This window comes from Bos javanicus, chromosome 4, assembly GCF_032452875.1.
Source record: "Bos javanicus breed banteng chromosome 4, ARS-OSU_banteng_1.0, whole genome shotgun sequence".
Classification (NCBI taxonomy): Eukaryota; Metazoa; Chordata; class Mammalia; order Artiodactyla; family Bovidae; genus Bos; species Bos javanicus.
In genome coordinates, this window is record NC_083871.1 from 49,537,825 (window position 1) to 49,551,893 (window position 14,069).

Below are 14,069 nucleotides of genomic sequence, written 5' to 3' on the forward strand. Positions count from 1 at the left end.
GCAGTTGTTTTTTTCTTGATGCTTTTTCTGTGCTTGATTTCTAGTTTCATGCCTTTCTAGTTTCAACCCTTCCCTAAAAGCTGCTGCTTTTTTGTTCTCTTTTCTAGAGTAAGGAGTACTTAGAGTAGATTTGGATCAACTGAGCAGCCACTGAGATGGTGAGGGTAGCTTAGGGTACTTCCTTTCTAATTTCGATCTGGGAATCCAACTGGGAGGTGATTTTGGGGGGTGGATTTGTGGAGGATATTGACCCAAACAGATGAGTGATACTGGCCTATAGACATAACAGAAATTAGCATCTCCATGGAGACAATCAGTGAGCTTATAAATGCATACCGCGAAAATAGCCTTCTTTGTTAAAGGAATTCATAAATACTAAATCAGGAAAAATATACTCAATATATATTTATATAAAAGCTTTGTACTTTATTTAACTCCATACAAAATGTGGTGATTAAAAACATTAAATAGGTTGAGTTTTATTTTGAAGATCATTAAGTCAGTTTTTAAAAGGTAATGATTTTGCTTTGGTCACCTCAGCCATCTTTTACTTACAGCTCCCCCTCCTTTGTTACAAGCAGGTGCTATAAACAGCAACTTTCTGGCTTATATCCTTTAGGAGTGAACGAACTTCTCCTTCCAGTCTTACTAATTCTTGAGCTTTATCTTCTAAATATTTTTGATTGTCCTCGTATTTTCTTTCTAAATCTGTGGGAAATAAAAATAAAAGGTCTGAGCAGTTATACTATGATCTCAAAATCAAAGACTGATCCTCTTTTATTATAAGGCTCTAAGTGCTTGAGACAGAGTGAATGGTACTTTACCTTTTAAATAAACTCTAATAATAAGTTAAAAAAAAAAATCTACCTTTCAGGAGTTGCAGTTTGCTGTTTGCTTGAGCCAAAAGTGTTTTTGCTTCATTTTGTAGCATTTCTGCTTTCCTTCTGGCATCTGCTGACTCTTCGGTTTTCTTGGCAATTAAATTTTCTACTTTCTTGTACTTTTCATCAAGTTCATTGTCCAGAGTCTGCAGTTCCACATTTTGGTAAAAGTAATAATGTTAGTGTCAGTAATATAATTGTGGCAATATTAGATCACATAGATGCTAACTTGCACAGCCAGCATTCTGAATTAAAGGCCATCACCACAGGTACTCAGGTTTGAAGCTACGCAAAGAGTAAGTAACTGAAAACATTAACTTGAAATGGTATAATTAGATATAATATTGACATAATTTTTATTTTCTATATTTTTCAGTTATTACTGGAATAGAGTTGCTTTACAGGGTTGTGTTAGTTTCTACTGTACATACAACAAAGTGAATCAGCTGTATGTATGTGTGTATCTCCTATTTTTTGGATTTCTTTTCCATTTAGGTCATCGCAGAGCACTGAATAGAGAGTTCTCTTTGCTATACAGCAGGTTTTCATTACTTATCTATTTTATAGACAGTATCAATAGTACATATATGTCATGTCAATCTCAATCTCCTAATTCACCTCACCCCCAACTCCCCATTCCCCTTTGGTATCCATACGTTTGTTCTCTACATCTGTATCTCTCTGCTTTGTAAATAAGATTGTCTATATCAGTTTTTTCAGATTCCACATCTATGTGTTAATGTACAACGTTTTTTTTCTCTCTTTCTGACTTACTTCACTCTGTATTAGTCTCTGGGTCCATCCATGTCTCCACAAATGACTGAGTTTTGTTCCTGACATGATTTTTTAAAATGAAAATATGTCAAAGACATGGTGGAGTTCCTGTAGGTCCCTGGGGGACAGGCTTTTTCTTTGCAGGTGTTGTAGGAAAATTCATGGAAGGAGAGTTAGAGAAATAGATTTTCTCAAACGTAGGTGTGCTGAGATCCAAATATTTAGACATCAGAAAAAAGTGGGAGGACCGTTGACTAAGGTATAGGGAAGTTATCTGTAATAATGCCTAAAAACTACAGTAGCTTCAAGGAAAAGTCTTGATTTCATTCAGTTTATAGCTTCCTATTCATTTAAGAATTTCAACACTCCCTTGAAAGTTTAAAAAGGTTTCTTTAGTGATAAATATTTACTGACACAAATTTTGAAATTAAATGTGTTTCAGTGACTACTTGGCTTCTAGTGAAAAATGGGGGCTTGAGACTTTCCTCTGCAAAATATAGTACCTTCCAGTTAGAGGGAAGAGGTGGTTAATTCCAAATGAGCACAGAAGAGGTAAGATATGGTTCTATACTAGCTGTTGTCTGTTAGGGATTCTTTAAGCATTTTCTACCCCGCTTTAAAAGATTTCTCAAATGAATAGGTAATTTACTGTTTGCCATAAAGCTCTTCCTAATTGAAATATAAGTTCAATATGCTTGTTAAATTAATTTCATTTTTCTAAACCCTAATCCAAGTTTGGATTTGAGGGCCTACATCTCATGTATGGATATTTTCATATCCATTCCCATTCTTTTCCATCTTTGTCTTTAAAGACTGCTGTTTCAAAACAGGTCACCCAAGATGTTTCTGATGAATAACCATTCCAAGGAAGGCCTGGAGGAGAGCACTTGCTCCCTTGTTCACACAGCTGTGCAGTAACACAGCTCTACTTACCTTCTTAACATCTTCTGCACTTTGCTTCACAGTGTATACTACTTTTTCAATATATTCTGCCTCCCCAGAATTTTGGGCAGCTTTCCGCTTAAGTTCTTCCACATTCCTCTCTAGCTCACTGATGCGCTGGGAGGCATTGAACAAAGTTTCCTCAGAAGCTGCTGTTTCAGACTCTATCTGAAAGTATATAATAGATTATATTCAGCAGTTAATTCAAGAAGTGGTAGCAAGTGGTATGAATTCAAGTGTAGAGAAAAATTTAAAAGGCTACTGTGCCACTGCTCTAGAACAACAGAAGTAATTACTAAAAATTTCAAGAAAGCTGATAAAAAGTGCCCAACTTCAAAATAGTCTCTGATACATCTCATATATTTTATTCTTTCAGTACTTCTGACAGTCTAGGCTGAAATTTACGTAAATTTTTTCTTACTGAACCACTCCCAGGCAGTGTGATGTGCCAAGAAAGCATTTTAAGGACACCTGCAAACTCTGGCTACACAGTGTTCACAAGGAAGTTGATGTGAGCAAAGGGATAGCCACATAACTTTCTCAATTAATATGGGTGGGGAAATCATAACTTCCAGTCAATTTTAGTTTTTTTTCTATCAATTGTAAATGTTAACCTCTAGTAGTGGAGATTAAAGCACTTTGGGAGCTACCTGCAAAGTTAATTTGAGTGTTTTCAGCTAATTAATGAAGACCTGGAAACCTGGAATGTTAAAACTATGAAAAGTTACTATAGGATTGTGATGTGGCATAGATCTGGGAAAGTTACAACTGGAAGCTGTAAGTACTCAAGAATTATTTAGGGTAAAAGTATCTCATCTGGGCAACTGGGGAGGGTCCATGTTTGATCTCTTTTCAAAGTATAATCAATAAATACTGATTTTTTTTTTTAAAGCTAGCCAAAGTAAGCTTGACCCATGACAGAAGAACCAGTTTCACTGAGCACCTATTTTTCCTTAAAAATGATCTTCAAGGATGGTTCTATTCTGTAGAATAACTCTGAAGAATAATATCATAACTAATGGATCAGTATACACATATGCTCAAAGTTATAACTGTTTGAAACCAAATGATTCTTGATTTGAGAGTTCACCCATTAGTTAGAAAACAATTCTTAGGGAGCATTCTTAGAAGATAACACTTAGAGTAAGTAAGTGAATAGTTTGTGTCAAGCTTTCATTAATATGGTTTAGAGCTTCTCTTTCTTACTGTTTACCTGAAACACTTCCTACCTTCCAAGGTTTCATCTTTAAATAAATTGCATCATCAAGCCAAATATTTCATCTACAATTTGATTAATAGTTTCCATTTTGCTTTTCAAAATAGTCATTTTTTAAAAGTCACTTAAAGTTCATTTACATGTTAACAGCACACTGACAAGATTGAAAAACCTAGAGATAAAGCAAAGGGTTAGAACATAGATTGGGGGTGAAAATACAATTTTTCTAAACTTGATTAAGTAGCCCAAACAAAGGGTCATATATATATATATATATTCAAAACTTAAAGTGGCTGAGTAGCTGTCTGGCTTCATTTTACTGAGGGTAATGGAATAGAGGAAGATGGGCTTATATTAACTAATGGTAGGGAAAGCAGATTGAAAAACCATCTCCCAGGTTTTAAATATGATGGGTTGTTGTCTTGAGAAGGGGGATTGACAGCCAGTAAGAGAAGCATCTAATTTCAGAATTTTAAGTTTTTAGACTAGAGCACTAAATCCATGTGAATAATTGTTTTTTTAGTGAATGCCTTTAATATTTGGTAGGCTCTAAGGGTATTTTGCATGTAAATTTCCCATGTATTCTGCATAAAGCAGATTGTCTAGCTGTAAGAGCTCTATTGCTGTTTAGTTGCTAAGTCATGTCTGACTCATTTGCAACCCCATGGACTGTAGCCCGCCAGGCTCTTCTGTCCATGCGATTTTCTAGGCAAGAATACTGGAGGGGGTTCTCCAGAGGATATTCCTGACCCAGGAATCAAACCCATGTTTCCTGCATTGGTAGGTGGATTCTTTACCACTGAGCCATCTGGGAAGTAAGAGCTCTATCAGATTCATCTAAAATTAGGTATCAGAAGCAGACAATTTAATTCATTGCTTTCCAGTGGTTTTCAAAACTAGTAAAGTTTTTGTGAATGATCACCTCATAAATCTAGTCTTAACTATGTAGTTGCTTTTGGGCTGCAAAAGCTTGCTCTGCCCATCCTGTCTCTCCATCTGGAGATGTTCTAAAACTAAATATAAATTAATAGTATGTTTCATACTAAATAGAATCTTATTCCTTGAAGGAACTGGAAACTCTTATCTTTCATAAGGCTTTTTGTGGGGATGCAAATGAAAGGGGGTTTAATGTTTGTTTTCATGCTCCTTTTTTTCCCTAGAAAACAAGACTTTTAGCGTCTGTGCTAAGGGAGTACAGATTTATTAAAAGACTCCTTTGATGTTCAGCTGTAAGAATCTTTATAGGTAATGGTCAGATGTGCTTCTTTCCTGACAAATGTATGTGTGAGTGTGTTTCTCCCATATGCAACAATGACTGCAGTCTCTTACCGAAGTGAGCAGGTTTTGGGTTCCCTGGATGTCTTCGTCTGCTTGTTTAATTGCCTTCTCTGCTGCAATCTGGGCCTTTTCTGCTTCTTCCAGAGCTTCCCTTACCATATCTGCAGTGACTTTAACATCTGTTGCACTTTTGCTGAGTAAAAAGAACAGGGTGATACGTGTGAACAAGAAAAAAGTACTTGGTCTTCTCTTAAAGACCAGCTTTCCTGAAGTGATGCAGAGAGACTCCCACAGGTCACTCGGTGAGAAATGTCACTGATCAAAGAAAAGACTACTCCATGCTAGATACACAAATCCCAGGGACAGTGGAGCCTGGTGGGCTGCCGTCTATGGGGTCGCAGAGTCGGACACAACTGAAGTGACTTAGGACGAGGAGGAAGAGATACACAAAATGAGCTCCGCTAAATGGCATATAAAACTGTGTTCAGATACCTGGCTTTTTGAGCTTCTTCTAACAATATCTCAGCTCTGGCAATGTCAGCCGCACTTTGCTGTAGAATAACCTCTACTTGAGAAAGGCTTTCAACTCGTTCACGAATATCTTCTGTCAAGTTCTGTAACTGCTGTGGAGTGCTAGGCATTTCCATTTTCAAGACTTCATTAGCAACTGCTTCAATGCTGTCTAGATCAGCACTATCTTCTGTTAAAAGTAAAAAGCAAAGATGGCTCACTCTTTCAACCATATTGGTCGTCTACTACTGTGTGTTCAGCCTGGTGGGCTTATACCAAGCAAAGGTACTTCCTATGTAAGCGTTTTTAATTTGAGTTGGGGAGATGAGACCTACACACAGGAGAAGTAATGCAGACAATGCATACTACTGGAGATGGTGACGAGCTGGGGTTGTCAGGGAAGACTCTGGAGGGTGTTGAAGGATGAGAGGGTTTGAGAGAAGAAAGAACATCTCTGGTTGGAGAGACAGGATGGGCAGAGCATGTTATGTAGAAGTTGAGTGAAGTGTTGTTCAGTTCAGATTGTAGAACACTCTACAGGCAAAGGTAAAAAGCTGGAACGTGATCCTAAAAGGCAATGAAAACTTTCAGTTAAAAGACTACTGCTGTAAATGCAGATGTAAGTGTTGAAATCCCTAATAAAGTATCTGGATTCAGGAAATTAGAGAATCCAGTCAGAGAAGCAAGAGAGTCAATATAGTTGTCTTCAAGGAGTTTCAAATGTCAAGTCTGAAAAGATAAATACCAGAGTTTAAATTCTAAGTATGTCATTGATTTTTAAGCTTTTTTTTTTTTTTAAACTGAAAGAATATTAAAATTATAAAGCCCAGGGAAATACACAATTGAATGATGACCATCACAGAATATTCCATAAGATATTCTTAGCAAATACTGTTGGCTCCTTATTACTAAGTTATTCTCCCTTTTTCCTTACTAACAGAATACTGATTTTGTTCAGGTACCAACCTGTAAGTTAAGGTAAGCTTATCAGTTCAGAGTTAAATACTGATTAGCCTGCCAATTACAGTAATCCCATTACTGTATGGAATTACTGTATCAGTGACATCTATACATGGTACTCATTTCTGGCCAATGAGATTTATGGAAATGACTTTTCAAAGACTTCTGGGAAAGATTTCCTCTATTTAAAAATGATACAATAAAGAAATAGCTGGTCTTTTTTTCCATTAGCTATTATTGTGTCTTTGTGGAACTTTGGCAGCCACCTTGTAATGAGGAGGAGCGAGCCTGAGAAGAGTTGATATGCTTAATTAAAATGACAGAGCAGAAAGATGAGAAATGCATGGATTCCAGAATCATGGAGCTACTACTGAACTGATTATGTATTATAAAAGACATCTCTGTTTTGATTACATCCATTTCAGTTGAGAGTTTAACTTGCAACCACAACCATCCTCACTGATGGAACTCAAACTGTGACCAGCAACATTTATGAGCTGGACCACAAATCCTGGAGATTTTCTATTTCTGTACAGAATGCTTAAGACATAGAGCTATCTAATCATAAATAAAATATCCTGAAAACAATAGGATTACAAAGCTTTGGGGACAATGCCAAAAAAAAAAATCCTTATAATTAAGGTTCTAATGACATTACATGTATTCTCTAACACAAGTTCCAAATTCAATTCTCATAGTACATGTCTGACTTCTTACTATTAGGGTATCACATCAAGTATGTCTTATATCTGCATAAATTAGAGATTATTTATATACAGCTAAGAACTCTGTATGCAGGTCAGGAAGCAACAGTTAGAACTGGACATGGAACAACAGACTGGTTCCAAATAGGAAAAGAAGTCCGTCAAGGCTGTATATTGTCACCCTGCTTATTTAACTTATATGCAGAGTACATCATGAGAAACGCTGGGCTGGAAGAAGCACAAGCTGGAATCAAGATTGCTGGGAGAAATATCAATAACCTCGGATATGCAGATGACACCACCCTTATGGCAGAAAGTGAAGAGGAACTCAAAAGCCTCTTGATGAAAGTGAAAGTAGAGAGTGAAGAAGTTTGCTTAAAGCTCAACATTCAGAAAACGAAGATCATGGCATCTGGTCCCATCACTTCATGGGAAATAGATGGGGAAACAGTGGAAACTGTCAGATTTTGGGCTCCAAAATCACTGCAGATGGTGACTGCAGTCATGAAATTAAAAGACGCTTACTTCTTGGAAGGAAAGTTATGACCAACCCAGACAGCATATTAAAAAGCAGAGACATTACTTGCCATCAAAGGTCCGTCTAGTCAAGGCTGTGGTTTTTCCTGTGGTCATGTATGGATGTGAGAGTTGGACTGTGAAGAAAGCTGAGCGCCGAAGAATTGATGCTTTTGAACTGTGGTGTTAGAGAAGACTCTTGAGAGTCCCTTGGACTGCTAGGAGATCCAACCAGTCCATCCTAAAGGAGACCAGTCCTGGGTGTTCATTGGAAGGACTGATGCTGAAGCTGAAACTCCAGTACTTTGGCCACCTTATGTGAAGAGTTGACTCATTGGAAAAGACCCTGATGCTGGGAGGGATTGGGGGCAGGAGGAGAAGGGGACAACAGAGGATGAGATGGCTGGATGCCATCACCGACTAAATGGACATGAGTTTGAGTGGACTCTGGGAGTTGGTGATGGACAGGGAGGCCTGGCGTGCTGCGATTCATGGGGTCGCAAAGAGACATGACTGAGCAACTGAACTGAACATAAATGTTAAGAAATGAAAATATTTCCTAATATGGAAATACTTTAAAATTTGGAAGTATTTTATCCCCTGCAAGAAGTTGATTTTATCAAAACTGCAGATTTGAATTATGGCCTCCCTAGTACTCTTAAAAATTTGTTTTATATTCCTAGATAGGAAGAAATATCTAAAAGTAAAACGAAAAAATTCCTTACGGGTCAAAAAGTTCCTGATTTGCTTGATCAGATTTCTCAGATCCTCATTGCTCCTGTCCACTTTTTCTTTGGTAGCATTGGTTTTCAACAGAACATCTTGAGCATTCTGTTTTGCCTCATCAGCCCTCAGTTTTGCTTCAGAGACCTATATATGGGGAGTAAAATACGCATGGAACAATGTCACTCAAACAGACGAGAATACTATAAATGATCAGAAAATGATGACGAAAAACTATATTTGGAATCATGGGTTTTAGAAATGTCTCACATTCAACCATACTATTGTGTCGACAAAGTCATCAGTATATCAGTTCCTCTACAGCGGTCTTACATAGCTAGGGCTAGCATATACAGTTTTTTTCCCTAGTTGTTCTTTAGTCTTTTTCTCAGGTTCCAAGCTCAATTGAAATAAAAGCTGGATGTATTCATAACCCTGGACCAATGGTTATTTACATGGATATTTCAAATTATCATAATGAGAAATAAGCACTTAGTCCACCTATGAATAAAACCTCATCTCCCTGATCTTACAAAAACTTTTGCCCTGTCTTATTAGTCAGCATTTGAGATTGATTTCTCCCGTTCAGGTCCTCCATAACTGAAAGCCAACAAAAATAGGCCATCCACTGAATTACCATCTTGGAGAGCTGCTCCACCTCAGCCAGGGCACTCAGGACATCTCGGTCAAAGTCCATGGCTTTCTGCCAGGCGCTGTGTGCAACAGTGACCAGCCCACCACAGCCAGGCCCACCACACTTTTTTTCTCCTTCGTCAGTTCTGCAGTTTGGGCCGCCACATTCCGTCTCGGAACAGGAGGCCCCTGGAGGCGTTCCACACGTCTGCAACAAAGCCAAGGAACAAGCACGGGGTGCAGAGTGAGTCCAAGGTAGCCAACAGCTGTGCAGGGCCTGGGTGGCCCGAGAGAGTGTAGGTGGTCCTCGGCAAGGCTGCTTGGAAAAGTGTTCAGGATAGAGAGGAGCAAAGAGCTTAGGGGTAAGCCAGCTTGCTTCCTTCCAAGGCAATAGTGATTTAACCCTGCATCAGTGCTTTCAGTACCTTCTGCCCTAATACCATACGTAGGGGCTCTGCTCCATCCAGTTGAAGTCTGCTGATATGAAAGCCAAAGAGTGCATCCTTTGGAAGGTCTCCTAACTGGTTGAATTTACCGGAAGAAAAAATGGTATCGAGAACGGACCTAGTAGCCTGTTAACTGTTCTGGTAAAAAGGGTGATATAAAAGACCCATAATCAGGCCTTTTAGTAACTTTATGTCTAGTTAGGAAGACACGTTAACTCTAGGGAAAAAGGCCAAAAATAGGTCAGATCAAGTAAGAAAGAAAGCAGATGGAGATTACTGAGGATTGTAGCTGGGGAAGGAGAGTGGGTTGGTTAGATTTTTAGCAGAAGTGGGGAACATTCCACATGGGAGAGGAAGAGAGAAAATAAAGGTGGGTACAATTTTTCCAAATAACCCCCAAAGCTCCTGCCAGACTCCTCCTCTCTCACCTGCCAGAAACTTCCAAAGGCTTGGTTGTAGAATATATATGGCAAATCGATAAACTACAGGTTTGCTACATGACGGAAAAGGCTGAGCAGGAAGACAAACTGTGTTTAGAGCTATTTTGTGGAAAATGCTCATGTTGAAAAGAGGGAAAAGCTATACTACAGTGAAAAATAGTTAACAGAATACTCCCAAACAAAGCATGCTGGTACTTCTTTTAAGAAGAGTAGTTTTTTCAAAATACAGTCTACTCAATAACTTAATAGTTCTGTGATAATTATCTTATTATCTCTTAATACTCTTTCATGTATCTGGTTTATAGCACATAAAAATCTTCAGAAAATAAAGTTTATTCTGCATGCTATACAAGAACACAAGCCTTAATCAAGAAGGCTTAAGACCTCAGGGATACTTTCTAAAAACATTCTAACACCCTAGGAGATCTGTTTTATTTCATCAGCCTGGCAGGCCTGGAAGAAAACATCATCAGTCTAACTAAATATACACAAAGACAGAACCGAAGGTCCTGGAAAAACACAAAGGAGCAAAAATCTTTCTACACAAAAAGTGGTGGTGTGGAACCTAAAAAGGGAGTTCTCACAAGATTATTAACAGGCACATACAATGAGAGATGGGAAGAAGGTGGCAAGTTTCTAGGCCACTCAACTGATGGAAAGCAGGCACAGGCAGGGCTCCCGTTCTTAATAGCTGGAGGAAGCTGCCCACAGGCCACCTATTCCCAAGATGCCCCCTGCTGCAAAGCAGACATACTCTAGCATCCTTAGCTGCTTTTCATTTTAGTTTGGAGAAACTTGTGATGACTAGTTTTAATTAGAATTTATAAGGAAGGAGTCACTATTGAAGAAAGACTGAGAGAATTGGCGTTTCATGCCTGCATATGGCAGCTTTGTCTCATGTTAGGTGCGAATACATATTTCTCTACGCCTCTGTTTCTGTATTAAACAAATGGTAAGAGATCTCCTACCTTTCCATTAGATGCTATCAAGTTTCCTAAGGTAATGAAAACATAATCTTGTAGGCATCAATTAACTTTGTCATAATACAGCACAGTGTTTTTGTCTGTTTCAGGAACTGAAGACTGTCACCAAGACAAAATTGTAATGAAGTCTGAACTCCCAGCCTCCCATGAATTCACTTTACCCCTTCTTGTACTGATCCTCTACTTCTAAAGCCAAGAGAGCAGAAGCCTTATAAAGGTTATAAACAACACCCTGCAGCTTCTCTCAGATAAGTATTCTTCTATGAAAAATAGTAAGGGAGCAAGAGGAAGAAAAACCTAGTTTGGATTTTTTTTTTTTTTTGCTTTCTGCCTGATTTCCATTAAACTCGTCACTCAATTTCATTTCACTCCAGAGTTATTTTTTTAAAAGCTTCTGGGAAGTAAATTTACTTTCTAGGCTGGTCTCAGGTTAATCTTAACTATGTAAAGTTACTAGGACAAAGGAACATTTTAACTAATAACCTATCCATTAAAAAAAATTCTTTAGCTCCCTTTATTTTTTTTTAGGCAGTCTCTCTGAGAATGATTCTGAATTGTTTCACTGGGATGCAATTTGCACTTCAAGTCAGAACAAAGTTTAAAAAAAAATGTCCACAGTATAAAAAGAATCCCATTTAGATAAGAAGTGAGTCAATTCAGCAGCATGGGAGAGTAGTCCTGATTCTTTGGTTGTACCACAGAGAAATTGCTGCGAGAGGAAGGCGGAAACTCACATGCTGCTGTTTTTAATCTGGCTTGGTCACAGAAACCCCAGACCGGTTTCCCTCCCGCTGACTCATCTGCAAAGTGGACAGTGTTAAAGACAAAGCAGGGTATTTTTTCTCTTGTAGCATGGCAGCCTGGGGGCCAAACTCAAACCTTACCATTTCGGCAGCAGCTGAAAGGTCAAGACTTTGTAGTTTGCCTGCCAGTTCATCCAGAAGGCGGGCCTGCTCCTCCTGTTTCTCTCTGAACTGCGACTCTCGCTCCAATATAAAATCTTCCACCCTGTCTCTAGTGAGGGCCGACTCCTCCACCATGCTGTTGGAACTTGTGGTGGAGGCATTCACACGCTCCTCAGCCTCTAGAGACATCTGGAAATACTTGGTAATGCTGTCCAAGGCTCCTAGAGCATGAGATGAAATTGCCCACAGTTAATCCCCTTGTACCCAATCTCCCTAAATTGACCATATGGTTTTGTTTTAAAATTCAAAGAATAAAAACCTTAAAGAAATACAACTTTCTTCTCATGATCAATGAATATACTTTGTCCCATTGGCACCTAACTGTGGCTCTGGAGGATGCCAAACATCTGGATTAAAAAATTAAGTCAATCATGAAGATTTTGTTCCTACACAGGCAAGCATCCAGTTCTTTCTAAATAGCTGGTGTGAGACAACTTGTAGATTACATGTCCAGATGAGTTTTCCCTTTTCTCATTTAACTGTTTATATCCACTCAAATGGCTAATGTTATATACATAAAACAGCCTGACATGTTTTGGCTTTAAAGGAACTAGCTAAAAAAAAAAATGTAATCATGCATAAAACAGGATGCATAGAGTGATCTGACATATTTTACTTTCTTTTGCTTTGCAGGGAGAGGGTCCTATATAATATGGCCTACAATATCAATAAATGATTTGCAAATGTGATTTCCTGGTCAAGTAACATTCTTGAATATAAAATGATTTGCAGAAGTATCAACTTGATTGCTTAACTTTTTATAAGAGCCCCTTTTCTAGTCATATGAAGGTCAACCACTAAATGGGATGCCATTCTAACAAAGACCACTGCCCACTCCATGCAGTCCCGTCTGTGCCCCACATCCCACACTGACAAAATGACTTTAATCCTCCTTTGTGCCAGAGACTCAATGAGGAAAAGCTTTAAAATTATTACAAAGCACTTACTTTTCTTCTGAAAGTGCTCCATTAAGTATTTGCATTAAAAAAATGCTCACCCCGAATATCTGAATTTTTGATAAATTCCAACTGTTCAGCAAGCTCTTTCACTGTGTTATCTAGACTTTCTGCTTCTGCCTGTAGAGTATCTAGTTGTCTGGCTGTGCTGTTGTTTTGCATAGCTGTGTCAGACAAATCCACTTCTACTTGTGCCATCTTTTCTGTGACATCTTTAGTTAGTTTCCTGTAAAGAGAAGGGTAAATGAACTTAAGGGCAAGAAAGTCAAGGGAAAATGAGAAGTCTCATTTTTACATTTTCCCCTAATACTGTATCCATTACTCTGTAATTTCAAATTGATTCAGTAGTTTATAACAGTTCATCTTCAAGTACTGGTTTTAATCTTATCATTAAGAGATTATGTTAAATCTAATGATTTTTCTTTCTTCAACGCTTTGAAGGAAAACACAGCAGTTCCACTCAGCTGTGTTGTGACAGATGGGCTATTTGAGGGATTCTCAATATCTGATGTAACAGGAGCACAGATCCAGAGCATGCGTCCCACTCTGTAACATAAGCAGCTGCAAGCCCATACAATTCCACAAACTCAAAAGACGTAAGTGACTCCCATGTAGAATTATGGCTCCCAGTCACCTGCCAAAAACACTCCTATCTGAACCTCAGGGATCTCCTTCAAGATACGACATGCAGAAAGAAAGCCCCATGGCCACCAGGAAGACAGTGGAAACAAGGCAAAGAAGCTTTTCATACACACCCCCCTTCAGACAAAGTCCCATCAAAGAAGCCACCTTCCACCAACAAAGCAACCCTTTCATTTTTCCTGAGAAAGAAAGCAGCATCACTGAGGGTGGAATATGATAACCGTTTACTTTGCACAATATTTCGTTTGGAATGCAAACCCAACTGCCTTTGTTCTGTATCTTCTGTCTCCAAAGCTGTAGTTTAGGCATCTATTTGTAAATTACTCGCATATGCAGTGCGCAGGTGTGTACATATCACAAAGAAAGTGCAAATCACGAAGACCTCAGCTCTGGGTATCACCTAATGGAGTGTAATTGTCTTCTCAGGGATATAATCATATAAAAAACTGGGAAAATGTAGAGATGCTGAAAGGTTGGAGGCCATTTGAAAAATGATATTT

The 14,069-nt window shown here is 38.5% G+C and overlaps 1 protein-coding gene across 2 annotated transcripts in view; it reads right to left on the reverse strand.

The window, feature by feature from the left end:
- Positions 1 to 401: 401 nt before the first annotated feature.
- Positions 402 to 14,069, reverse strand: part of LAMB1 (laminin subunit beta 1) — a 77,538-nt gene continuing 63,870 nt past the window's right edge. For both annotated transcript variants that reach the window (XM_061414001.1, XM_061414002.1), the window contains 9 exons: positions 12,969 to 13,153; positions 11,891 to 12,132; positions 9,142 to 9,345; positions 8,507 to 8,651; positions 5,584 to 5,791; positions 5,143 to 5,284; positions 2,589 to 2,765; positions 868 to 1,027; positions 402 to 708 (listed from right to left, as the gene is read on the reverse strand). In XM_061414001.1, the coding sequence (XP_061269985.1) occupies positions 572 to 708; positions 868 to 1,027; positions 2,589 to 2,765; positions 5,143 to 5,284; positions 5,584 to 5,791; positions 8,507 to 8,651; positions 9,142 to 9,345; positions 11,891 to 12,132; positions 12,969 to 13,153 (1,600 nt within the window). In that variant the 3' untranslated portion in view covers positions 402 to 571. The remainder of the gene's footprint in view (positions 709 to 867; positions 1,028 to 2,588; positions 2,766 to 5,142; positions 5,285 to 5,583; positions 5,792 to 8,506; positions 8,652 to 9,141; positions 9,346 to 11,890; positions 12,133 to 12,968; positions 13,154 to 14,069) is intronic.